This window comes from Pelodiscus sinensis, chromosome 1 (assembly GCF_052426305.1).
Source record: "Pelodiscus sinensis isolate ZL-2025 chromosome 1, ASM5242630v1, whole genome shotgun sequence".
Lineage (NCBI taxonomy): Eukaryota > Metazoa > Chordata > Testudines > Trionychidae > Pelodiscus > Pelodiscus sinensis.
The window spans coordinates 292818531-292839558 of NC_143052.1; the positions used below are offsets into that span (position 1 = coordinate 292818531).

General features: G+C 38.7%; 1 protein-coding gene across 7 annotated transcripts in view; it reads left to right on the forward strand.

Moving 5' to 3' along the window:
- Positions 1–21028, forward strand: part of LRCH1 (leucine rich repeats and calponin homology domain containing 1) — a 214563-nt gene that overhangs the window by 117258 nt on the left and 76277 nt on the right. For all 7 annotated transcript variants that reach the window (XM_075919027.2, XM_075919026.2, XM_075919025.2 and 4 more), the window contains 3 exons: positions 8299–8404; positions 12564–12700; positions 15746–15873. In XM_075919027.2, the coding sequence (XP_075775142.2) occupies positions 8299–8404; positions 12564–12700; positions 15746–15873 (371 nt within the window). The remainder of the gene's footprint in view (positions 1–8298; positions 8405–12563; positions 12701–15745; positions 15874–21028) is intronic.

A 21028-nucleotide genomic window follows, 5' to 3' on the forward strand; every position in this document is an offset into this window, starting at 1 on the left:
TATTGCAACCCCCTACCTACTGCTTCTTTCTTGGGTATTTCTAAGGTGTCTATCACCTTGGTGTCAGAAAGTGTCGGCTCACCCACTTTATTTAAGAATTTACTGTATTTAGAGTCTGAACCTGTTACACGGCATTGAGTTAACTTTGATCCCAGTCCTCCAACTGTCTCTCCCTCTGTGGAGCTAGTTACAAAGCTGGGGTGAAGTCTTTAAGTAGCAGCGGAGAGTCCTCAGCACCTCACAGGATTAGGTCTTCCATACTACAATTGGGCTAATTGCAGTTGGAGATTTCTATTTTTCTTTCTTTCCCTTGGGATTTATAGCTTATGTTTAATGCTTTTTTTTTAATGTGTATTTCATTGGTTGTCATATTTATGATGACACACAACTCCTGGGAAGTTGCCAGCATGCCCCTCTGGCTCAGGAGTGACCACAGGGGCTCTATGCATGGCCCCAAGGACTAGCTTCACTGCTCCCATTGACCAGGAATTGCACATGAGGTAGAAAAACCTCTGTGCAAGCTGAAAATATGACTAATCTCTTTCCTGTTTCTGCATTGTTGCAATATAGCATGTTAAATCACAAGGTGTGTTAAATCTTTTGTTAATTCAGTTCTAGTGACCTAATCCCCTTGCATTGATGCCCATTGCAATTATTTATGTTGCTATTCAAATTGGATTATTTGTTTAGAAAGTGCTAATCCGTGGTGTATTGGATGGGTCAAAGAGAAATATAAATTAAAGCATATTGATATAGTGCTGCAGTATACAATTCAGAGATGTTTATATGGATTGGTTGTCATGGATTAAGCTGAGTTTCGTATTCCAAATAAAAGTATATACCAGTAAAATGTTTCTGTGCTGCTGTACAACACCGTTTTATAGAAATGTAACTTTTTTTAATGTATTTTACTGTCACGGCAAATGCACACCCTGTCTTGTGAGGGCAGGGCTCAGGGGTGTGTAGATGCTGCTTGCACTGCTGTCGGTTCATAGGTGACCTGAGTCAGTGTGAGGCAGTGTGGCCTAATGGCCTGAGTCTGTCCAGTAGCTCTTGAGGCAGGGCAGCACAGCCTAATTGCCAGAGTCTGCAACATAGCCCTTGAGTTCAGGGCAGCGCAGGCTAATGGCCATAGTCTATATAGTAGCCCTTGGGATGTTGGGGTGAACCATATGGTTTCGGGGGTCTTCAGACTCTGCAGCACCAGCGTCCCCCTAAGGCTTCATTAGTTCTAGAGGATTGATACAGTCTACTGGGTATGTAGCTCCCCATCAGCTGTCTCTCTTGCTGGTCCGCTTCTGGAACTCCTGTAGCAGTTCCTTCCTGTCCAGCAAAGACTGAGCTATGCTACTCCCTTTTATACTGCCCCAGCACCTGGAGCATGCCCAGTTTGGCTGGAGGTGTGGGACTTCCTTCACCCACAGGATTTTAACCCCTTTTATCTCAGTGTGGGATATGCACACACGTCACATGTACCTTCTCCATCTGATGGAGATATAACACACTTTTCCCTATTTATTGTACCCAAATTTTAATGAATTCATTTCATAAAGTAAATTGTTGTGTAAATCTGTTTTTAATCTCTGAAATTAAGCATTGAAATGTTTTTTTTAATTTCCATTAAGATGCTGTCCCTTCAGTGGAATATTCAGATTCTTTTCTCATATTATTTAGGAAAATAACTTTCCTGTGGTTATTGCAATTAATTACAATTGAGTAGTTCAGTTATTTTCCCTTGCATTCAATATGGTCTGAGACGGCATAAGCTCTAAAAGAGCTGGCTTGGTTATTAAATCTTTAGCTCATAACTGAATCATGAGTTTTTAGATGGATGTGCTGGGTGAAATTCATGTCAGTGTTGAGCATTTGCGTAAACTCATATGTCCCCATGTTGAGGAATTATTTGGCCTTTGGCAATATAGTAAATTTCAGTAAGTACCAAATTGAAAATGTTTTAATAGGCAGTGAACAAAAAAATTAATCTGGTGAAAGGCCTATGAATATTTAGTGGAATACTATTAACTGTTTCAATCATCTGAAAGCTATCTGGAATCTTATTCAATGGATTTCAGTAGGATTGGTGAAAAAGTTCTAACAAAGCAAAAATTTTGCTTTTTAAATGTCATTTTATATGTCTGACCTTTCAGCTAATAAATATTAAAGTAAAATCGATATCCATACCACCACTATCACCATTTGTTTAATTATCCTTAACCTACTGATTGCTGTCCTTGCTTGGACCATCTGTTAGAATAAATGTGTATTATCGTTTATAAGAATAATTTTAGAAAGAAATCCAAAATGAATGGAACCACACTATAGTTGTCTTTTCTACTAATTTGAAATCATTACAAGTTAAAGATGTTGAGTGAAATTAATCTTGTTCCTGTGTAGCAACACAATTAGATAATCCTTTGAGGTCATTTTTTTCTGTTTCAGTCAACTTGACTGTAGACCCATGCTGATAAGTGACTCAGTAAAACAACATTGAGAGTTCCATGATATTTTGTTCATCTCAATTATTTCATATTATATGTTCAGTTTATAAGCAAACTTTTTTTTCTGTTGTCAATGTTGCAAACTCAACCCTGAGATTTAAAAGTCAATCTGGATTCTTTTATTTTTTTTATTTCATCACCGGTAATAAAGTTTCTGCAGACTAAATTCTGTCCTCGTGTACAGCTGGACAAACTAATCATCTTCAGAAGGGATAATGAAGGTGGAACTGCAACTATTATATGCTGAAACTGAAATATTGTTAAATTAAGTCTGCTTGAACCAGAATTGAATCTAGCTGTCCTTATCTGAGTTGGTTCTAATTATGAGTAAAAAACAAAATGAAATTCTGTAACCAACAAAGGTACCTTAAAGATGACTTTTTAAAATTTAAATTTGAAAATAAATAATGAAATCAACATAGTTTTTCTTTTGTTTCAATGCAATAATTGAATTAGTAGTTAATGGGAAAATACATGACTCTTGACAAATCATCCAGTGGGCCAACAGACAGAAGATTTATTTTATGTGCTATCAGCGTTCAAAGTGCTATCAGATTTTTGACGTAGATGGGACTGAGATGGTTGAAACCCCCCGCAGGCCCAAACATTTGTAGTAGTTTAGAAAAATGAGATGGGCACACATTGAAACAGAAGTCTTACAGTTAACACTTCACTGAAATTAATATAGATTGTTTATATGTATCTTAAGGGGTGTATCTTCTCCTTGACTGTGAAGAGGTGCCTGTTAAAAGCATTACTTTGGTTCTACTGCTGAGGAGATGTGGCCTATGGATGGAATTGTTCATTCCTTCTGTACAAGGAGCATAGCTGCATGGAGGTAACCTGCATGCTGCTGTAGAGCTCCAAATTCCACTTGCCATAGAAATAAACTTAAACTGACTGTTATTCTCTAGTCTTATTTAAGAGAGCTTGTCCAGGGAGACAATGGATAAAAATTTAATGACATTATTAGAAGAAAGCTGTCCTTCATCAAATATTAACCTTTGGCATTTGAAAAGACAGTTGGAGCACATTATTTTAATTATACGAGGGAGTCCTTGAAACCAAAATTCAAAACTGTCCGTTTATTTTAAAAATTAATAAAACTAGAAAATTCTTGGGTTCTAATTTGACAACATTGATATAGTGCTTGGAAAATGATTTCAAAGTTTAAGACGAGGATTTGCTGCAACAAAAACAATACAAACAAACTAAGGTAATATATTATATAGGAGAAGTACATTGCTCTTGATTTGTCATTATGTACCCAATCAGAAAATAAAAAAAGTTGTATGCAGTGTTTAGTCAGATAAAAGATACTCCTGTCTCTGGGTATCTTGTGTCTATGAACACTGACTCAGCAAAGGAGTTTTATTCTTGGATTTTTTAAAATGTCACCTGCAGACTTTATTCTTAGAGTTACTAACAACCATCAAATTATTATACTTCTTGGAAAGATTCTCTTGCATCCTGAAACCAAAGCTAATTTTATTAAGGATTCATAGACACACAGAAATATCCTTTTAGACCCATTCCTGCTCTACAGTTTCTCTGCAAGAGGATGACTTTACTTTTTAAACTTTGTTCTAAAAGGTAAATGCTTAATTATAAACTTGTTTAAAGTCTTTAGATTAAAATGAGGGCAGTAAAGCTCTAAAAATATTTGAACTAAGAACAATGTAATTAACCACACTTTACAGTAATTTGCACAAGAGACAGCTTCCAGTGCACTCATTAACAAGGATTTTTTAAATTTCATTGTCTAAAACTTAAAACAATTTCCTGGCTCTGTTTTGACAAGGGAAGGAAGTTTTGGCTGCAGTGAGATACTGATAAGGAGACTTGTGTGTCTGATACCTAGTTCATTATTGACAAATAGAGCCCCCTTTCCCTTCATTTTTTTCACTAATTAATTATTTTTTGAAGAAATTCCTGATTTGTAAATGGAATTGACATAATATCTTTGAATAGTATTAGAGAAACTCCTTTCAAATTTGAAACCTGATTTGGGGGAACTGCCTAATCTTTGAGCTCATGAGTATGGTGCAACTCTCCCACTTGAAACAATAACCATAAAAGTAGGGGTTAATGTCTTCAGGAAATGTCCATTTCTCTTTAGGAAAAAGTGTTATCACTACTGAAATTATACTCTTGGAGATACAGTGTCTCCTTACTTTTATTGATCTCCCTATTATACAGCACATTGAAACCTTCAGGACCATGCTAGTCAAATGACAATGCATCACAGGTTTATACGAAAGGTTCTGCATTCCTTTCAGTCTCATGTTGGCTTCATACTGATATGCTTGATAACATAAAGCTAAAGCCTGAAAGTTAATTTGATCTTGTTTTAAAAAACTGCAATTGCAAAAGGGGATCTTTGGTACTGATTTTAGGCTTTTTAGAATCTTGATCAATGTATCAACAGTATTTATTAATACATTTATTTCAGGCTTCAGCACATGATTACCTTCAGAATAATCCACTGGTGGGCTGTGAGACCTTTTGTTTACATCAATCATCCACAGGAATAGCCTCTTCCCCCTCCTGCTGCTCTTATTGACTGTGGTTCACCATTCCTGGCCAATGGGAGCTGTGGGAAGCTCTGCCTTTTTAGCAATCGCTCTTTTAGAAATTGTGATCACGGGAACATAGCACATAGCGCTCACTAGGGTCAGAGATGCGCACTCGTCATTGCAAATTAACCAGCGGAGTGCTCTCTCTTCTAGGTGTTTTGCATCCCTTGTTTTAGACAATTTATATACATTATGAATTCGCAAAGTTCTCTGATTAAAAGTATATATTATAATTTTTAGGTGCGGCAAACTTAACCAAGAAAATAAACACAACTATGACATAGTTGGTATCACAGAGACTTGGTGGGAAAATACGCATGATTAGAATATTGGTATAGAAGGATACAGCTTGATCAGGAAGGATAAGCAGGGGAAAAGGGAGCATGTGCTGCTTTATATAAACTTCTATATATACACTCACACACACACATATTTGTGTGTGTGTGTGTGTGTGTGTCTCTATATATATAGAGAGAGAGACACACACACACACACACTTGTATATACTATAAAAATGTATATACTTGGACTGAAGTTGAGATGGACATAGGAGACAGACTTGATGAGAGTCTTCTGATAAGGTTTAAAAGGGTGAAAACAAGGGTGATGTCATTGCAGGGGGTCTATTACAGTCTACCTAAGGGGTAGGATGAGGCTTTTATTAAATAACTAACAAAATCATCCAAAGCACAGGATTTGATGGTGATGCGGGACTTCAACTATTCAGATATCGGTTGGGAAAGTAACACAGTAGGGCACAGATTATTCATCAAATTCTTGGAATGTATTGGAGACAATTTTTTACTTCAAGAATACGGAGAAAGCTACTGAGGGAGGCTGTTCTAGATTTGATTTTAACAAATAGGGAGGAACTGGTTGAGAATTTAAAAGTGGAAGACAGCTTTGGTGAAAGTGATCATGATTCTAAGGAATGGTAGAAAGGAGAACAGTAAAATAAAGACAGTGTATTTCTAGAAGGCAGACTTCACTAAACTCAGGAAGCTGGTAGGTAAGGTCCCATGGGAAGCAAGACTAAGAGGAAAAACAATTGAAGACAGTTGGCAGTTTTTCAAAGGGACATTATTAAGAGCACGTCCTTCCACCATGTAGAAAAGGTAGTAAGTATGGCAAGATACTGCCCTGGCTTAACCAGGAGATCTTGAATGATCTGAACATCAAAAAGGAGTCCTATAAAAAGTGAAAACTAGGTCAAAGTACGAAAGATGAATAAAACAAGTATCTAGGGGCAAAATTAGAAAGTTGAAGGCGAAAAAACCAGCTCATTTTAGCTAGAGATATAAAAGATAATACTAAAACATTCTACAAATATATTAGAAACAAGAGGAAGACCAAGGACAGGGTAGGCCCATTGCTCAGTGAAGAGGCAAAAACAATAACAGAAAACTTGGAAATGGCAGAGGTGCTTACCTGCTTTGTGTCGGTTTTCATCAAGAAGGTTGGTAGCAATTGGATGCCTAACATAGTGAATGCCAGTGAAAATTGAGTATGTTCAGAAGTTAAAATAGGAAAAGAACAAATTAATATCACTTAGAAAAGTTAGATGTCTTCAAGTCACCAGAGCCTGATGAAATGCATCCTGCAATACTCCAGGCGCTGATAGAGGAGGCATCTAAACCTTTAGCTATCATTTTTGAAAAAGTAATGGAAGTCGGGAAACATACCAGAAGACTGGAAAAGAGCAAATATAGTGCCCATCTATAAAAAGGGAAATAAGAACAACTCAGGAAACTAAAGACCAGTCAGCTTAACTTCTGTGCCCAGAAAAATAACAGAGCAAATAATTAAGGAATCCATCTGCAAACATCAGGGAGACAATAAGGTGATAAGTAACAGCATGGATTGTTAAGAATGAATTTTGTCAAAACAACCTGATAGGATAGGATAACAAGCCTTGTGAATAAAGGGGAAGAGGAAGACATGGTATATATGTTGCATCTCCCAAAACCAGGGCTCTCTTTTCTGGGAGCATGTTTGGAAAAGAGAAAACTGAGAGGGGACATAACAGCTTTCAAGTACATAAAAGGGTGTTACAAGGAGGAGGGAGGAAAAAGTATTCTCCTTAACCTCTGATGATAGGACAAGAATCAATGGGCTTAAATTGCATAAGGGAGGTTTCAGTTGCATATTAGGAATAACTTCCTAACTGTCAGGGTAGCCAAGCACTGGAATAAATTGCCTAAGGATGTTGTGTAATCTCCATCATTGGAGATATTTAAGAGCAGGTTAGACAGACATCTGTCAGGGATGATCTAGATGGTGCTTGGTCCAGCCATGAAGGCAGGGGACTGAACTTAATGACTTCATGCAGTTCTAGCATGCTATAATTTTCTAATTTTTATAAAAAAGGGGAAAAGCACCTATATGATTTTGGAATCTAAATTCCTTTGTTTTCAATGCAACTCATGCTTTTAAGTCACATGCTTTTGAAAATTTTTATTTACTGCTTTTTTAACATCCTCCATATTTCCCATAAAATAAGTGATTAGTGTAAAAGTGGAGAGTTTTTCCCATTATCTTAAATTGCAAGTTTTCTTTCTCTCTGTGTAATAGGTGTCTTTTGTAAGAGGAGATTTCCCTCCTTCTCTGTGTAAGCCTGAAGTATGAAAAGCATACCTACCAGTAATTGTGAGCCCCTTCCTATATCCAGTTTTTAAATTACTGCACAAAAAATAACTGCAGTTGTCACACTTTTGTGTTTCTTGCATTTTGGTGTTTAAAAAAAGAAAAATATTGAAATTGATTTTAAAAAGATGAAATTCAACTTCTAATATGTCCTCACCAAACTTCCCTGCAAGTAAGTAATTTAGAAATCCATCAAACGACAGCAACTTGATTTTAGAAGATTGTTTCCTATCAGTGTTCTCTCCAACCTCCAAAAGATTGCCAAGTTGTTCAGAAAATACTGAAAAACCAAAAACAGATGTAGAAAAAGTAACAGGCAGCCCAAATGGCACTTTGTGTAACTTCACTTAGCAAATCTAAGTAAATGCTGTATTTTGGTTTTATGTGATGTGACATTTATCACATGGCTTGCACATCTTTTTCAGTGCAAAGATGACACATGGTAGGTTATAAGGATTTACATTTCATTAACCTGCAACACATATTTTAATAGATCAACAAAGTACTTTGATTTCACACCCATAATAGTCAACTGTCTTGAGGAAAGGTAGTTCATTATCTCCTTATTGCTTTTAATGTAGGATGTCAGCTGCAATGAAATCACTGCTTTGCCACAGCAGATAGGCCAGTTGAAATCTCTAAGAGAACTGAATATCAGAAGAAATTACCTCAAGGTTTTACCACAAGGTAAAAAAAATAAAATAAAGACCTTTAAAATTCTTTTAATCAAAACTTTGAACGTATGCATGTATTTAATAATGTAAATAAGTAAGAATAAAAACCTCACAATTTCCATGTGCTATAATTAGTTCAGTTTGGATTACTGAGTAGAAGCAAAATTTTACAGTACTTACTGTCTAGCAGGGGGAACATGTGGGTCTTTTTTATAATGAATTATCTTTCTGATTCATGGTGGATTTATACTTGTCTTCAAATAATTTGTTTATTATTTATTAATGACTTATGCAGACAGAACCTCTCCTGGGATATGTTTTAGCTCTATTGTGGAGTTAGGAAAATTTATACTGGCTGAGGATCAACCCCTGTAGTGTCTTAGAATTATTTTAGGAATCTTGAAGAAAAGTATGAAGTACTTAAAATAAAAGTACTGTGTTTTATTACTGAATTCATTGTACCTGTACTTGAATTAGATGCATAATCAGGTCAGAACTGCTTTTGTATGAGTTGAAATTGCATATTATGCTGTTGTCTAAATGATACCTTCGGAAATGCATCAGAAGAAATTCTATATTGTCCCCTCACCTCTTCTTCTGGTGCTTGATTACCAACACCATTAACTGTTGTGGGTCAGTTTTACACATTGACATGCAGTATTGACATAAAATGGTATATGTGTATTTTGATGATGATAAAGCAATAAGACATCAAATGGGTGGTTCTTACAAATACCTTAGGCATGTATATATCATAATGCATGAGGTGAGTCTAGATATGAAGATTATAAATTTACGGGATTTGTGGGGATAAGATGCAGTTATGAAAGCAGATACTTTTTGGGCTAAATCTTGAAGTTACATAAGAATGGCCATACTGGGTCAGACCAAAGGTCCATCTAGCCCACTATCCTGTCTGCCAACAGTAGCCAATGCCAGATGCCCCAGAGGGAGTAAACACAACAGTGAATCATCATGTGATCCCTCTCCTGTCATCCATTTCCAGGTAAACAGAGGCTAGGGATACCCTTTCTACCCATCCTGGCTAATAGCCATTGATGGACCCAACCTCCATGAATTTATCTAGCTCTTTTTTGAACCCTGTTAAAGTCCTAGTCTTCATAACATCCTCTGGCAAGGAGTTCCACAGGTTGATTGTGCGCTGTGTGAAGAAAATCTTCCTTTTCTTTGTTTTAAACCTGCTACCTATTAATTTCATTTGGTGATCCCTAGATTTTATACTATGGGAACAAGTAAATAACTTTTCCTCATTTACTTTTTCCACACCAGTCATGATTTTATAGACCTCTATCATATCCCCCCTTAGTCTCCTCTTTTCTAAGCTGAAAAGTCTTTTTCCAACCCTCTAATAATTTTTGTTGCCCTTTTCCGAATCTTTTCCAGTGCCAATATATTTTTTTTGAGATGAGACGACCATATTTGTACTTAGTATTCAAGATGTGGGCATACCATGGTTTTATATAGAGGCAATAAGATATTCTCTGTCTTATTGCCTATCCCTTTTTTAATGATTCATAAAATTGCTTTTTTGACTGCCACTGCAAATTGAGTGGATGTTATCAGAGAACTATCCACAATGATTCCAAGATCTCTCTTGAGTAGTTATAGCTAAATTAGTCACCATCATATTTTATGTATAGTTGGGATTATTTTTTCCAATGTGCATTACTTTACATTTATCAACATTAAATTTCATTTGCCATTTTGTTGCCCAATCACTTAATTTGGTGAGATCTTTTTGAAGCTCTTCACAGTCTGCTTTGGTCTTAATTATCTTGAGCAGTTTGGTATCATCAGCAAATTTTGCCACCTTACTATTTACCCCTTTTGTAGATCAATAAGTTGAATAGGAATTGTCTCATTACAGACTCTTGGGGGACACTACTAGTTACCTCTCTCCACTCTTGAAACTTACAATTTATTCCTACCCTTTGTTTCCTGTCTTTTAACCAATTATCAGTCTATGAAAGGACCTTTCCTTTTATCCCAGGACAACTTATTTTACTTAAGAGCCTTTGGTGAGGGGCCTTGTCAAAGGCTTTCTCGAAATCTAAGTATACTATATCCACTGGATCCCTCTTATCCACATGTTTGTTGACCCCCTCAAAGGACTCTAGTAGATTAGTAAGGCATGATTTCCCTTTACTGAAACCATCTATGTGTCTGACAGATTTATTCTTTACTATAGTTTCAACTAATTTGCCTGGTACTGACATTAAACTTACCAGTCTGTAATTGCCAGGATCACCTCTAGAGCCCTTTTTAAATATTAGCCTGATGTTATCTATCTTCCAGTCATTAGGTACAGAAGCTAATGCCACAGTGTTAAGCTTCTGATGTGTTTTTCCCACCATGGGGATGCTAAATTGTATTACATTATGGTATCTATTTCCAAGCCATCCAATTATAATGACCTCTTGGACCAAATCCTGTGCTCTACTTAGGACTGAATCAATAATTGCCTCTCCTCTTATGGGTTCCAGAACCAGCTGCTCCAAGAAGCAGTCATATAAGGCGTCAAGAAACTTTTATCTTTGCATCCTGACTTGAGATGATGTGTACCCAGTCAACATGGAGATAGTTGAAATCCCCCACCATTATTGAGTTTTTATTTTGATAGCCTGTCTGATCTCCTTAACATTTCATAGTCACTAACGCTATCCTGCTCAGGTGAAAATATGTCCTTTCTGCAATACCCTTATTATGCAGGTTCATTTAAGATTTTTACTTCATTTGAATCTACATTTTCTTTCATGTATACTGCCACTCCCCCACCAGAATGACCTGTTCTGTTCCCCCAGTATATTTTGTAGCTGGTATGAGTGTGTCCCATTGATTGTCCTCATTCCACCAAGTTTCTGTGATGCCTATTATATCAATATGCTCATTACATACAAGGCACTCTAGTTCACCCATCTTATTATTTAGACTTCTAGCATTTGTGTATTATCACTTGAAAAATTTATCACTATTTAGCTGGCTGCCATGTCCTGATGTATTTGAATGGCACTCTCTTTCAGATGACTGTTTTCAGTTGATTTTTTCAGATGACTGTTTCTTATCTGATTGTATCCATATTTTATCATCTTCCATCCTCTCCTCTTTACTGGAATATAGAGAATCTGTATTAATAGACTCTCCCCTAAGAGATGTCTCTGTCCAATCCATGTGCTCCTCTGCATCAGCTTTTCCCCAGCTTTTAGTTTAAAAACTGCTCTATATTTTTGAAGTTCTTATTCCAACAAAATTTCTGTTGAGGACAAGTAAGGATTAAATGATTGAGTGATTCAATATTAGTCATAAAAAGCATTAAAAAAAGTTGAGCGTGCTAATAATGAAGACCTGCCCACAAAAGGGAACAGTTACTCTTTTGGCTTGCTTTGATTCTTTCTAGTCACCCAAATTAACATCAACATTAATAATATGTTGGGAGAAAGAGACTTTATTTGGTTATTTTCTTTCTTAATCCAATTTCTGTCCCTTATTGTGGCAGCATTGCTTATTGTGGCAATGCTTTTGGAGAGATCAGGATTTCCAGAGTTTGTCATCAGTACTGATCATCCCTTAGTAATCTGATGCTGTAGCATAAATTAGAAAGCAGCCTTCTTTCCTGACTCTGCCTGATCAGCAATCCCAAAGAAGGTATCTTTGACTGAGAGTGACTTGAAGGAGCCATATTACTCCTTTGAAAAAACAGTGCAATACATTGTACCCCAACCTACAAACAATAGTTTATATGACTAGAAACTGAAGTTGTCAGTTATTTCTACTTAATATGGTACAGAATTTCTTTGTAAAACATTGTTTATAAATGTATAGATTAAAAATAGCCGTACTTCCTTTTGCAACATGAAAGGTATTTGATTTTATTTTAAGCAACCGCCAGCAGCCAAATTGGTTTGGAAATTTAAGAATGTGACTACAGCACTGGGTAGACATTGTAAACTGAATGTATTTATAAGGTCTACAGAGTTCATAACTAAAGTAACAGGATCATTCACAACTTGTTTTTAGAGGAAAAATATATTGAATTCATTATACTGTGGAATGCTTACTTTTTCCAGTTAAAAATAGGATCGTACCCCAAAATATTTCATTTATTTTGTCACATAAAGAAATATAATAACAATGATCCTTTCTATTACTTTTAGAACTAGTAGATCTTCCCTTGGTAAAGTTTGACTTTTCCTGCAATAAAGTGCTCGTGATTCCAATTTGTTTTAGAAAGATGGTGCAGTTACAAGTATTACTTCTTGAAAACAATCCTCTGCAGTCTCCACCAGCACAAGTAAGTAATGTGTATCACTTAAGTTGTGATTTAGCATAAAGGTAGGCTAGATGATATCAAGAACAGCCTGAGTCTAGTATAAAACTTCATTATCTTGTTGTTTTCCGAAGACTGCAAGCTCAGCAATGTTATCTGTGGGGTCTTAATTATTGCAGTCAATTGATTTGAGCTAGAATTTTTTGTGAAATTTAAATAGGAGATGGTAGGTCTCTTCAAGCACTTGTGCTCTTGAGCATACATAGCACCTGAACAGTCATTCTAGAATATATTGCCACTAAAATTTCAGCTTCCTTATAAATACATCTTTAAACTTTATCATTCACCTGACTTCCTTCAATGGCTACTACTAATAAATAGCCAGAAATGAACATGTCTAGCATGCCAAGAAAAAGGAAAATTTTATACCCATCCAGGAAAGAAAGAAACTGCAGGTATGCAACTGGAAAAATCCCAAATGTACTCCTGTTTTGGAGATGACATTACAGAGTACAGTAAAACCCCATTGGTCCGGCATCAGATGGTCCGGCACTCCTGATGGTCCGGCACCATCAGGAACCCAGAAGTGCTCCGGGCAGCCGGACCATTGGAGCTGCTCTGCCCCCTGCTTCCCCATTTCAGCCGCTGCTGAAACTGACCAGTGGCTGAATCAGGGAAGCCAGAGGCAGAGCAGCTGGAGTGCTGCCGATAGGTCCCGTAGCGCTGCTCCTCGGCACTGCGGGACCAACCCGGCAGCACCCCAGCTGCTCTGCCGCAGGCATCCCGATTCAGCTGCTGCTGAAACTAGCCAGCAGCGGCTGAATCGGGGACGCCTGGGGCAGAGCCAGACTATCGAAAGGGGGGGCTATGAGGGATCTGGGGTGGCATCCCCTCCACACTACCTTAGACCCCTCATAGCCCCCCCCTTCCGATAGTCCCACATATCTGATAATCCAGCACCCCCTGGGTCCTAAAGGTGCCGGATTATCGGAAGATTACTGTACTTAAGAAACGAAACAACTTATTCTTTGTGATCTTTTTTTTAAATCCTTTGTACTGCATTGAGAATTGGTACTCAGATTCACTGAAAGAAAGGGGAGGGCAAATGTTGAGGATGCTCAACAATTACTGCAGAGGGTATCATTAGAACATTTGGTGGTACTCAGCAGGTTCCTATCTCTATGGGAGCTTGTGTATGTGTCCGTCTGTCTGTATCTGTCCAAGAAGTACTCTTAAATGGAAAGAGGTAGGACCACCAAATTCGGCATACAGCTTCCTCTTATCATAAACTAAGGTGAAGTAAGCGTTTGGTTGTGACAGGAAAATGGGATGTGCCTGGGATGAAAGTGCTTATCATACAGAAGAGAGGCTTATCATACAGAAAAGAGACAGAATCACTGGGCAAGTGAAAAGGGCTGACTGGGGTTGCATCTCCACCCCTCACTTCCAGGACTGCCTCAGGACTGAGCCTCTCACCTTCCCTGGTGCCTTTTAGGGAAGGCAGAGAGGCTGACAGGGGAATGCAGGGGTGAATGAACCTGGACCTGACCCAGCTGGGGTACATGCACTTCTCCCCATCTGTGCCTGCTGGCGCTGTAGCAGGCATGGAGAGACGCTTCTCATCTGGCCCCAAACTGCTGCTCTCTTCCTGAGGCAGTGTTCATACTGAACCCCCATCCCCACACCAGAGCAATGAATGAAATGAAGATAACAAAAAATCAGTTGAGTTAAGGGCCCAAGCAACACTGTCTAAATCTTCTAGTGGCTCATAAAAGGAGACTAGTTGTGGGATATATTAGGAACCTCAACACAGTCTCGATTTTGTTGTATGTGGATACTTGCAGTGTCCAAGTAAATCTCTGATTCTGTAAGTGAGTATTACAGTATAACTGAAGGAAATGTCATTGTTCTCTGTAGGCTTCTAATATTCAAAATTTTCCATTGTCATTGGTTGGACTCATTAAACTATTACAGCTCTATTCTGAGAGCTTAAAATTATTTTGATCGATTGGCATGGAGAAGAATAAGACATAGTTTGCTTAAAGAAAATATTTTCTGTTTTTCACTAACCATGAAGCTGATTCAAAACTATGAGACTACGTCTATACTGCGCTTTCTTGCGCAAGAAAATATGCAAATGAGGTGATGCGGTGAATATCGCTAGGCCTCATTCTCATACTTAATTAGCCTCCTTTTTGCGCAAAAACCCCCTCTTGCGCAAGAGCCGTTCTGCCTGAAAAAAGCAGCAGAATGGCTCTAGCGCAAGAGGGGGTTTTTGCGCAAAAAGGAGCTGTATAGATGGCTCCTTTTTGTGCAAAGGCCCCTTGCCCAAAAATGGCGGCTCATTAACTATGAAAATGAGGCATGGCGATAGTCACTGCTTTACCTCATTTGCATATTTTCTTGCACAAGAAAGTGCAGTTTAGACGTAGCCTAAGTGAATCAGACACGGCTACATTTTTTTTCTCAAATGTTAATAAGGGCATTCGACAAATGCATAGAAACTTGTAAAGACAATATAACTAAATAGAAAGAGACAGTTCATTTGATTTGAGTGCCCTATTTACCACTTTCTTAAAATAAAAAAATATTACTTAGAAACTGAAAATATTATTTATTTTGTTTTTCTCCATTGTGGAGGGGAATGATACTTTCCTCCTGGATTTATAATGTATCGTATGTTGACTGGCTGCCTCTTTTTTTCCTGCTTTTTCTACATCCTTATGTTGTTCTTTATGGTAAGGGAGATGTGTGTTGCTCCTGGAATGTATTCGTGATAGAAGACATAATTGTGCCTGTCCTGCCCAAACCCATGTGGGTCATGGTGGACATGCCACAATTGAAGTCACTGGTAAAACTCTCATTATCTCCATTGCTACTTCTTAATGTCTTCTCCATAGCTGCAAAATGAGTTTGCACACTGTTTTGTTGTAATTTTTTTAAATGATGTAAAATCATAGAAAACATCTTGTCTGCTATTTTTCTAGAAAGTTAATAGCAGTAAGGTCAAATTTGGAGCAAATAATTTTTTTAGTATTTATGGTTGTAACTTTTTTCTCATCCTAATAGATTTGTATGAAGGGTAAAGTGCACATATTCAAATATCTGAGCATACAGGCTTGCCAGATTAAAACAGCAGACTCACTTTATCTTAATGTCATAGAGCGACCACACTTGCAGCAACCTGTGGAAGAGAAGTAAGTATAAAAGCCTAACACTGCCTTCTTTGTTCACATAAATCAGTTCTAGTGGTCTGGAAACAAGTGAAATTTATTTTTATTTTTACTTCAAGTGCTTTCAGTGTAGGTTTATGTCAGTTGTACCTTTTTGAATAAAACTTTGATCTAAATTAATAATATTTATTCCAGAGAAACTGCTGTATTACTTCAGAATGATTAGAACATTTTAACATAACCTAAATGTAATCTTGATGATTATTAAATACCATTCCTTCACCATAACCATATAACTTGATTAAGACATTTTAGTTTTTGATGGATTCATTTCAGATTAGAATCAATTAATTTTTAAATGCACATGAGTGTTTTTCATGTTTTCTCCCTCATTTTGTCACTGCTCAGCAGAGTTAAGGTTTTTGAGATGTCTTAACTATACACTTTGAAAAGTTAGTATATTTGGATTTCTTTTATTTACTCTGAATTTCTTAGCTTTATAATTCTAAATTTTGTAATAATGTGATAAAATGTTGATCCTAATTACCAATTTGTCATCTCAATCTCACCTCAAAGTTAATACGCTTTTTGTCTAGGGATTTCCTTGTTTAAAAAATATCAGACACAAATTAAACAGTAACTGCTCCCATGCTAGAATATGATATTTCTAATGACTGGAAGATAAGTAGTATTGACTTTAATATTTTTAAGAAATATAATTGTTATGGGCAAATTCATTGGTACACCAGAGCAGCACAAAGCAGCCAGAACTTACTGGCCAATGAAACTGGCATTACATCACCTTTGCATCGTTAGAGTAGAGCCAAAGTGTATTTTGTATTTGTCGATTATGCCTTTAATTTTCAGGCAGTTTCTTGGTTTTGAGAGCTGTGTTACAGGAACTAGCACTATTTGAATGAAAGGATGGGCAGGGCTGATCCTATTGGTAGCCTATATAAAAATATCTGTGGAAGAAAACAAAGTCCTCACTCTGCGATTGTAAGCAACAAGTCAGAGACAGTTTATTTTTCTATTAAATTATCTTATTTGCAACCTAAATTCTTCAAACATGGTGTATGCACAAGACTTCAATGGGATAATGGGATGTGAGATAATACACACGATTGGAATATTGGTGTAGAAGGGTACAGTTTGCTCAGGAAGGATAGGCAGGGGAAAAAAGGGAGGAGGTATTGGTTTATACACTAAAAATATATATGCTTGGACTGTATTGGAGATGGACGTAGGAGACAGACCTGTTGAGAGCCTCTGGGTTAGTTTAAGAGGGGTAAAAAACAAGAGCGATGTCATGCTAGATGTCTACTACAGACTACCCACCGAGACAGAAGAGATGGATGAGGCTTTTTTAATCAATTAACAAAATCATCCAAAGCGCAGGATTTGGTGGTGATGGGAAAACTAACATAGCAGCACACAGATTATTCAGTAAGTTCTTGGAATGCATTGGAGACAATTTTTTATTTCAGAAGGTTGAGAAAGCTACTGGGGGAAGCTGTTCTAGATTAGATTTTAACCAATGGGGAGGAACTGGTTGAAAATTTGAAAGTGGAAAGCAGCTTGAGTGAAAGTTATCATGAAATCAGAGAGTTCATGATTCTAAGGAATGGTAGAAGAGAGAACAGTAAAATAAAGAGAATAGATTTCAGGAAGGCAGATTTTAGTAAACTCAGAGAGCTAGTAGATAAGGTCCCATGGGAAGCAAGACTGAGAGGAAAAACAACTGAAGAGAGTCGGCAGTTTTTTGAAGGGACATTATTAAAAGTTTTTGTCAAGAAGATTGATGACAGGATGCCTAACATAGTGAATACTAGTGGAAATTGGGTAGGTTTAGGAGTTAAAGAAAAAAAGAACAAGTTAAAATTACCTAGAAATGTTAGATGTTTTCAAGTCACCATGGCCTGATGAAATGCATCCTAGAATACTCAAGGAGCTGATAGAGGGGGGTATCAGAAGACCTTTAGCTATCATCTCTGAAAAGTCATGGAAGTCCAGAGAGATTCCAGAAGACTGGAAAAGGACACATATAGTGCCCATCTATAAACAGGGAAATAAGAAACAACCAGGAATTTACAGACCAGTCAGTTTAACTTCTGTGCTAGGGAAGATAATGGAGCAAGTAATTAAGGAATTAATTTGTAAATAACTGGAAGATAATAAGGTGATAGGGAACAGCCAGCATGGATTTGTAAAGAACAAATCATGTCAAACCAATCTAATAGCTTTCTTTGATAGGATATCAAGTCTTGTGGATAAGGGAGACGCGGTGGATGTGGCATACCTAAACTTTAGTAAAGCATTTGATACGGTCTTGCATGACCTTCTTATCAATAAACTAGAAAAATATAACCTAGATGGGGCTTCTATAAGGTGGATGCATAACTAGCCGGATAATTCTCAGAGAGTAGTGATTAACAGTTCACAATTCTGCTGGAAGGGCATAACAAGTGAGGTTCTGCAGGGGTCTGTTTTGGGTCCGGTTCTGTTCAATATCTTCATCAATGATTTAGATGACGGTATAGAGAGTATGATTATTAAGTTTGATGATGATACCAAGCTGGGAGGGGTTGCACGTACTTTAGAGGATAGGGTCATCATTCAAAATGATGTGGACAAACTGGAGAGATGGTCTGAGGTACACAGGCTGAAGTTTAATAAGGACAAATGCAAAGTACTCTACTTATGAAGGAACAATCCGTTTCACACAGAATGGGAAGTGACTGTCTAGGAAGGAGTACTGCAGAAAGAGATCTAGGGGTAATGGACTACAAGCTAAATATGAGTCAACAGTGTGACATGCAAACAGGATTCATTGTGCATTAACGTGAGTGTTGTGAGCAAGACACAAGAAATTATTCTTCTCGTGAACTGATTAGGCTTCATTTGGAGTATTGTGTCCAGTCCTGGGCACCACACTACAAGAAAGATATGGAAAAATTGGAGAAAGTCCAGAGAAGAGCAACACAAATGATTAAAGGAATAGAAAACATGAGCTATGAGAAGACTTGAAGAATTGGGCTTGTTTAGTTTAGAAAAGAGAAGACTGAGAGGTGACATAATAGCAGTTTTCAAGTATGTTACAGGGAGCAGGGAGAATTGTTCTCCTTGGCATCTGATGTAGGACAAGAAGCAATGGCCCTAAATTGCAGCATGGGAGATTTAGGTTGGACATTAGAAAAAACTTCCTAACTATTAGGGTAGTTAAACACTGGAATAAGTTCCTAGGGATGTTGGGACATCTCCATCACTGGAGATATTTAAGAGCAGGTTGGATAGACATCTGTCAGGGATGATCCAGATCAGGGGTGGGCAATAATTTTCAAAAAAATGTTAAGTGGCCCCAGGCCAGCCGGGAAGGAACGGGGCCTGATCCGGAAGGGGTGGGGCCATGATGCTTCTGGACTTCCCCACCCCCAGACCATGGAGCATGCACTCCTCCCAGGGCCAGGACAGGGCGAAGGAAGCTTTGTGCAGTTCCCCCGCCCCCAGGCCCTACCCCTGCCCTGCGAGGAGCACGCGGCTCTTCAAAGTGTCACATGCTGCTCACAGGGTGAGAGGAGATATCTCGTGCTCCCCTGCCCCCAAGCCCTGATTGGCCTGGGGGCGGGGGAGCTGTGCAATGCTTCCCTCGCCCTGCTCCTGCCCTGCGTGAGCGTACTTTGAAGTGCTGTGTGCTCCTTGCAGAGCAGGAGGCGGAGGAAACTTTGCACACTCCTCCTGCCCCCAGGCCACTAGGGCTTGGGGGCGGGGGAGCGCGAGATGTCTCCTCCCGCCCTGTGAGCAGTGCGTGGTGCTTCAAAGCACTGAGCGCTGCTCACAGGGCAAGAGGAAGTTTTGAGTGCTCCCTCGCCCCCAAGGCCTGATTGTCCTTGGGGGCGGGGGAGCGGCAGGGCCTCCGCAGGCCGGATCAACCCACTTGGTGGGCCAGATTCGGCCTGTGGAGGCCTTTTTGCCCACCCCGGTCTAGATGGTGCTTGGTCCTACCACAAGGGCAGGAGAGTGGACTTGATTATCTCTCAAGGTGCCTTCCAGTTCTAGTATGCTATGGATCTGTGAATTTTAATTATCAACATAGTTTAAAAAGTCTTTGTTGTTCCTTATTAAGCTCATTTGGGACAAAAAAAAAAAAGACCAACAGGTGATACATATTTTTAAAGAATCCATTCTTACACTAATTTGAACTCCCAAACAAATTGATAGAATTATAGGTAAGTTCTCAAATCCTAACCCTCGTAAATTTGGAATGGATATGATATACCGTATTTTCCGGCGTATAAGACAACTTTTGATGTTAAAAAACATCCCCCAAAAATCGGGGGTCGTCTTATACGCCGGGTATGCAGCTTTGCAAAGCCTCGGGGGAAGCCGGCGGTGGGGCATCCCAGGCGCGCTGGGGCTGTCCCCCTGCCGGGGCGTCCTCAGAGGCTTTGCTCCCGGTGTCCCTGGTCTGCTGGGGACCGTCTCCAGCAGACCGGGGACACCGGGAGCAAAGCCGGGGAGGCGGAAGGGCGCTGGGGTATAAGACGAAACCCTATCTTTTAACTAAAAAATTAGGGGGTCGTCTTATATGCCCAGTAGCCTTATACGCCGGAAAATACGGTATGGTAAATTCTGTGTAAGCTCAGCAGTTGTGATTAGGGATGTTAAATGTCAGTTAACCTCATGAATTATCGGTTACTCGACTATTCTACAGTCCCTGGGGGCAGGACCGGCAGCCAGTGCACTCCAGCCCCACTCCTAAGAAGCTCCCTGCTACTCGGTGCTGCTGCCTCTTTAATAGAGGTGCCAGGGGAGAGCTGATCCTCAAGGGGAGCCAGTTTAAAAATCAGCTCCCCTTGTGGATTGGTTGCCTGTCGCCCCGCGCTGCTGCCTCTGATAGAGGCAGCAAAGCAAGGTGACAGCAGCCCCTGTCGGGGGTGGGAGAGTGTCTGAGCTCCTGGTTTTGGCACAAGCTGGAACTGAGCTGGGCTGCTGGCCAGCCTGCTAAAAAATTTACCTGGTGGAAGGGGGAGGAAATGCATTTTGCTTATTGGTTAATCAACTACACTATTACATCCCTAGTTGTGACCAGTATCGCTAAAATGGTAAGAGGAGCATATAGTTTATTCTAAGAGAGATCTACTCTGTCAAAGTTGAAAAGGCTTTCATTTAATTTGCTCAT